Source organism: Beta vulgaris, chromosome 1, assembly GCF_026745355.1.
Source record: "Beta vulgaris subsp. vulgaris cultivar EL10 chromosome 1, EL10.2, whole genome shotgun sequence".
Taxonomy (NCBI): Eukaryota; Viridiplantae; Streptophyta; class Magnoliopsida; order Caryophyllales; family Amaranthaceae; genus Beta; species Beta vulgaris.
The window spans coordinates 33,961,699-33,967,423 of record NC_079202.1 but is presented as its reverse complement, the minus strand read 5'-3'; the positions used below and the strand labels follow the sequence as shown (position 1 = coordinate 33,967,423).

The 5,725-nt window shown below is 34.8% G+C and overlaps 1 protein-coding gene across 2 annotated transcripts; it reads right to left on the bottom strand.

Moving 5' to 3' along the window:
* Window positions 1-361: 361 nt before the first annotated feature.
* LOC104896307 (hypothetical protein) lies at window positions 362-5,285 on the bottom strand. Of its 2 annotated transcripts, none has more exons than XM_010683041.4 (4): window positions 5,017-5,285; window positions 4,217-4,259; window positions 1,854-2,171; window positions 362-1,006 (listed from the first exon to the last, which is right to left on the bottom strand). In XM_010683041.4, the coding sequence occupies exons 2-4, from the start codon at window positions 4,244-4,246 to the stop codon at window positions 527-529; spliced, it is 828 nt and encodes a 275-aa protein (XP_010681343.1). In that variant the 5' UTR covers window positions 4,247-4,259; window positions 5,017-5,285; the 3' UTR covers window positions 362-526. The 2 variants fall into 2 exon arrangements, with proteins under 2 accessions (XP_010681343.1, XP_010681350.1); XM_010683048.4 differs by having other exon boundaries at window positions 4,217-4,255.
* Window positions 5,286-5,725: the final 440 nt, after the last annotated feature.

The following is a 5,725-nucleotide window of genomic DNA, read 5'->3' as shown; positions in this document are numbered from 1 at the left end:
AGGTTGGAAATTTCCTGTGGAAGGCTTGTAGGCTCTCGTTTGGTAGGGCGTAAAACATTTTCAACTGAAAATGGTTTTCCATGTAAAACCATTTACAATGGAAAACTCATTTGCATGAAAGTTTTCCGTTGTTTGGTTGGATGTAAAATGATTTTCCATTGAAACATTTTCCTTTGTTTGGTTAGATGGAAAATCAACTACTCCTATTGAATATGGATACTCCTTATTGAATAGTATTATCAATTTTTTTTTTCTCTCTCATATTGCTACCCCAAATTATTATGAGGAAGAAATATGATATGTTTTCAAAAAAAAAAAAAAATATATTATATTTTATCTCAAGCATAATAATATAAGATAATTAGAAAAACCAAACACTTATTTTTTCAATGTTTCCAAAATTTGAACAATCCATAACACGATAATATAAAACTACTAGACATAACAATAGTTCACAAAAAAACCCCTAAAAGACATACTATGTATATAATTCTAATAAGAAAGTTAGTAGAATAAAAAAAAAAACTCAACGTAGAGACTTGACAAAATTTTGGAGCCACAGCTTGCGAAGAGGTTCACTCTTTGTCGAGAAAGCCTTAGCAAGCATTTCACGCTCAACTAAGTGATCAAAAGCAGCAACACGAACGGCTTCTTCGACATCATCCATTTTCATGATCTCTTCATAAAGTTTCTGCACATCAAGTTGGTTTTGGGAGAAATTTTTGAGAGCAGAGACAACTTCTCCGAGTTGAGCAGAAATATATTGCAAGTCACCCTCCTCCTCTTCGACCCGAGACCTCTTCCTGTGAGACCTAGGCTCGGAAGAAGTTGCACTATCTGACTTGGTAGGCTCGGTTTCAACAGTACTGGGCTGTCCACTTGAAGTCTGAATGTCACCAAACGTCTTGCAAAAATTACCCCTTGCAATGTCCTTGCCTGCTACTATCGATATCTCCTCATACATCTCAATTTTTTTGTTCAAATATTTCTCATGAGATGGATATTGCTGTCAAATAAAGGATTAACACACATCAATCATCCAATAGAATTGTTGTTTTCAGGCCATGTACCTATTCTTGGGGTGTTCAAACCTAAAATTCTGATTTGATTTCTGCTGAGACAAGTTACCTTTAGAATATAGGTAACTCAGATCAAGCTAACCTTCAGTAATTTCAGGCAGTAAAAATTCTGGTGATGACATACAGATTTTCCCTAATTTTTATTAGGCAACATCCAATAAGAAACAATTGACCCAAGTCATACCATACATTGATAATCTCATGAAAAAAAGAGCAGGCAAGACCCGAGAGGGGGTTGAGTATGAAACAAGCATGAGAAAGTACAACTATAGCAATGTAATAGAAGCAGCAAATTACTCTTTCTCCAAAGAAACAGGAACCCAGTTCAAAGATAGTATATATCCCTTTGCATAAGATAATAAATTATTAATATTACATATTAATAATTCTTCACGATCATCATCATTGTCGTCGTCAAGACTCAAGACGTCGAGACCATATTCAAACCTTCAAGTCCACATTATACACATTTTTCTTTACCTGATTTGTCCATTGTATCAGTGAGGAGCAGGACTTACTAGCTAAACCTATCTCACATCAACCTTCTGTGTTACATGATCATTTTTCCTTATTTGATAAAACACATTACCTATCACATACTGTGGTGAACTTAAATGAATTCATATCAACACGACATTGCAATCATCAAATAAAGCCAGACGCAAAACTACAAGGCATCTATTCTTGGGGTGTTCCACAGGACACGGGAGTGTGGGACAAGACACCAGAAGACTAGAGACTAGAGACTAGAGACATACATCAATCTTTACATACCTGAATATAAGCATCATATGTAGTTGGAGATGCAGTTATCATCTTTACATTGTCATTCCAACCAAATCCGGATCTTCCTTGCACTTGAGAAATAATTCCCCAACTACTTCTCACTGTCCTCATATGATTCTCAACATGGTCAGCCGTACATGCGGTGTGAAACTTTTCAGAAATCATCTTTGCATCAGCTATAAAGGAGCTGGTCCTAAAAGTGTTATTTGGCCGCTTTCCTTTCCTCACTTCTTCAGCAAGAAATTCCAATAACTCCTTAGACATTGGTTTTGTCCAACGAAAATTAGCTTTCTTCTCTTCCTTTACCTGAATAAACATTTCGAGAAAATTGCAAAAACTATATAATTTTTATGCAGTCATATAACATAAACAGTTTCAGCACTAACATTCCTTGCGTGCAGCATATAAGCATTTTTATGCAGTCATATATATTTTTTTATAGGCTCTCCTTTCCTCTGACAGAGTGTGCAACTGATGATAACTCATAAGCTCTCTAGTAGCATTTCCTGTCCTTGAATTACTCACTACACAGATTCATAAATTCACAATTTAAAACTGAAATTTTCAATGATGATATGCTCAAGAAGCCAGATTTCAATACACATAAACATAATATATGCACTAGTAAGTATTAAAACTACCAGTTAGCAACATTATAACATAAACTATATAACATTATAACATTATAACATAAACTATATAATTTTTATGCAGTCATATAACATAAACTATATAATTTTTATGCAGTCATATAACATAAACAGTTTCAGCACTAACTGATGAAAATGACATATAATATAGAGTGAAAGAATTACTAAATAAGACCAGCTCTTAAACAACATAAATGCTATATTCTAACCATTTCTAGAATTGCAGTGATGTAAGAATTATTTGTGTATTATCAAAAAGTAGTAGTAGTATATATTGCCTTTTGTAATAGTAATAACGAGCAAAATCAGTACTAATACAACTTCACTAAACTAAGAAATAAAAAATTACAATTCTAATTAGTTCGACGCTTTTTGTATGCATTCCACATAGCCAATGCTATGGCATCACGCTTTTTCACACACTCTTTGGTTTCTTCACGCACTTCCTGCCTCGAAAGTGATGTTCTTGTGTCTTGTGATGCAATCTCTAAGTCCGCCTCTCTTGTAATTTCATCATTTGGATCAACCCCCCTAAGGTAGTTATGTATTACACAACAAGCAAGAACCACATCCACTTGGATTTCATATGACCAAAATGGCTCTGCATCCAAGACACGAAATCTCTTTTTCAAAACTCCAAACGCCCTCTCTATACACATTCTAAGTGAAGAATGGCGCAGATTGAATAATTCTCTTTCATTCTCAGGAGGGTTGTTGGCATATTCTTTCAAGTGGTAACGAACACGTCTAAATGGAGGCATAAAACCTTTACGATCCCCATACCCAGCGTCGGCAAGATAATATTTCCCTACATCCGTAAATTATCATTAATATTTTATTCAATTCAAGTGAACTTTAGATCATTACTATCAATAAGAAAATATTTTACCTTCGGGAACTTTAAACCCCTTTTTAAGTGCATCACCCAAAACCCTTGAATCGTGAGCGGAACCCTCCCAACCAGCAAGGACATATGTGAACTTTAGATCAAAATCAACAGCTGCTAGAACATTTTGTGTTGTCTTATCCTTTCTTCCCCGAAATCTCTCTTGCATATCAAGAGGAACAGATGCACGTACATGGGTCCCATCTATAGCTCCTATGAAGTCTTCAAACCAAGGAAAAAATCTAGAGTTGTTCTGAATTTCTGGTTGCAAGTCAATTCCTGGTGGTTTCACGACATATGGGTACAATCGAAGGATTGCTTGGAGCACAATATGGAAGTAGCAATGTATAGTCCATGTAGATCGAAATATCTCCCCCCAACATCCCGAAATCTCACATTATGACCCAACACGTATAGAAAAAGTAATACTTGCTCCTTGACGCTCATTTGCTTGCTTTCCGACAAATGCCCCTTTTCAACTAAAATATTACATAAGCTATAAAAAGCACTAGGTCGCATACGAATCTGCCCAAGACAATGACTATCACCACAATATAAAACACTATCGATATTAGCCTCCCTCAAGGTATCCCTATTAACATAAGGTTGCCTAATTATTTTAGGTCTTCTAGTCTTCAATTTATTTACTTTCAAAAAAGCAAGGACGGATGCAATAATGGCAGCAACAACACCTATGATCATGCCTTTACGGATTATCTACAAATATTTGAAAAATCAAAAAGAAAATCAAAGAAATAAGTTATTGAATACAGAGAACATATAACAAATTATTAATGGGCAAAACAGATTATTACCTGAGACTTTTGAACATCGTTTGACTCCATTATAGTTTCCTAACTTAAGACAAACCAGAAAGAAAAGTTAACATGAAGACAAACAATATAATAGAGCTTGCATTGGAAACTTACCCTACATAAAAATGAAAATCTAAACTTATAAACGATTACAATCCAAAAAAAACAACTAGCACAACAATTCAGATACCATATCAAACCAGCACCAATCGTAGTCATAAACCAAAGTAGGAAAGTAGCCCAGCAACAACACTCATAATGGTTATAAATGTCAGCTAATAAATGAACACAACAGTAACACAACCCTTCAAATTTGACAACAATATCAAAAGATCATCAAAATGAAGAGACAAATCAGACAACGAAAATAAACATAAAAACAGAACACGAAAATAAGTAATCTGCAGGTCAAAAACTTACACATCAAAAATAACAAAAACTGATCAATTAGAGCTTATACAATGTCATAAAAACCTCTAAAACTCCAGTACACAACTGATCTCCCTAAAACACTGATCGAATTTCACTAAAATCTCACCTCAAAATTAAACTATATCAAATAATCAAAACCCTAGAAATAATTGGACTTATTAACCTAAATTAAATCAAACAAATTTGCAGCAAAACATACCCTTAAAATAATCGGATTTCGTGCAAAAAGAACCATAAAAACAATCAAATATTTCAGCAAACAAACCCTAAAAATAATCGAATATTGCAGAAAAAATATGTAACAAATTCGAACCCTAAAAATCCTAAATACCGAAATTTATAAAAGGAAAATAGAGATTAAAATGTACCAAATTCGACGAAACGAAACCGTATTGAGAGAATCTGCTTCAAAATGGCGTGAAATTTACCAATTTGATGAGAGAGAAAGTGTAGATGCGAGGGAGAGGTGAGTAGTGAGTATAGATGAGAGGGAGAGGTGAGTATAGGTGAGAGAGAAAGTCATATGTTTGTCGAGAGAATGGAAAACGTTTTCCTCCCAATTTTGGGGGAAAATGTTTTCATTATGATGTAAAACTGTTTTACACCCTTATTTTACAGCCCAATTTTCCAGCCCAAACCAAACAAAGGAAAATGGGGAAAACTATTTTCAGGGAAAACCTTATACGCCCTACCAAACGGAGCCGTAATGATGGGCTCCCAACTAAGGCTAAACTGGAGAGAAGCCATGTTTTTCTCCCCCAAGAGTGTGTTTTCTGTAATTACCACTCAGGAATCTGTTTCTCATCTTTCTTTTAATTGCCCCTTCATGATCGACAGGTTTTCTTATCTACACCACTTCTTTGACTGGCTTGTGTTTCCTTCTTGCCTTTCTTTGAATTATAGTCTTTCTTTTTCAGCTGCGCTTAATCACTGCCATGATATCTTGTCTAATTCCACTTTAGCGTTATTTTCTATAGGGTGGTGGTTCAACTGGTATTTCCGTAATAATCTTATTTTTCGCAATGAGACTACTTCGCATAGACAAGCAACTGAGATTATTTCTAAATTCGCTTCCAA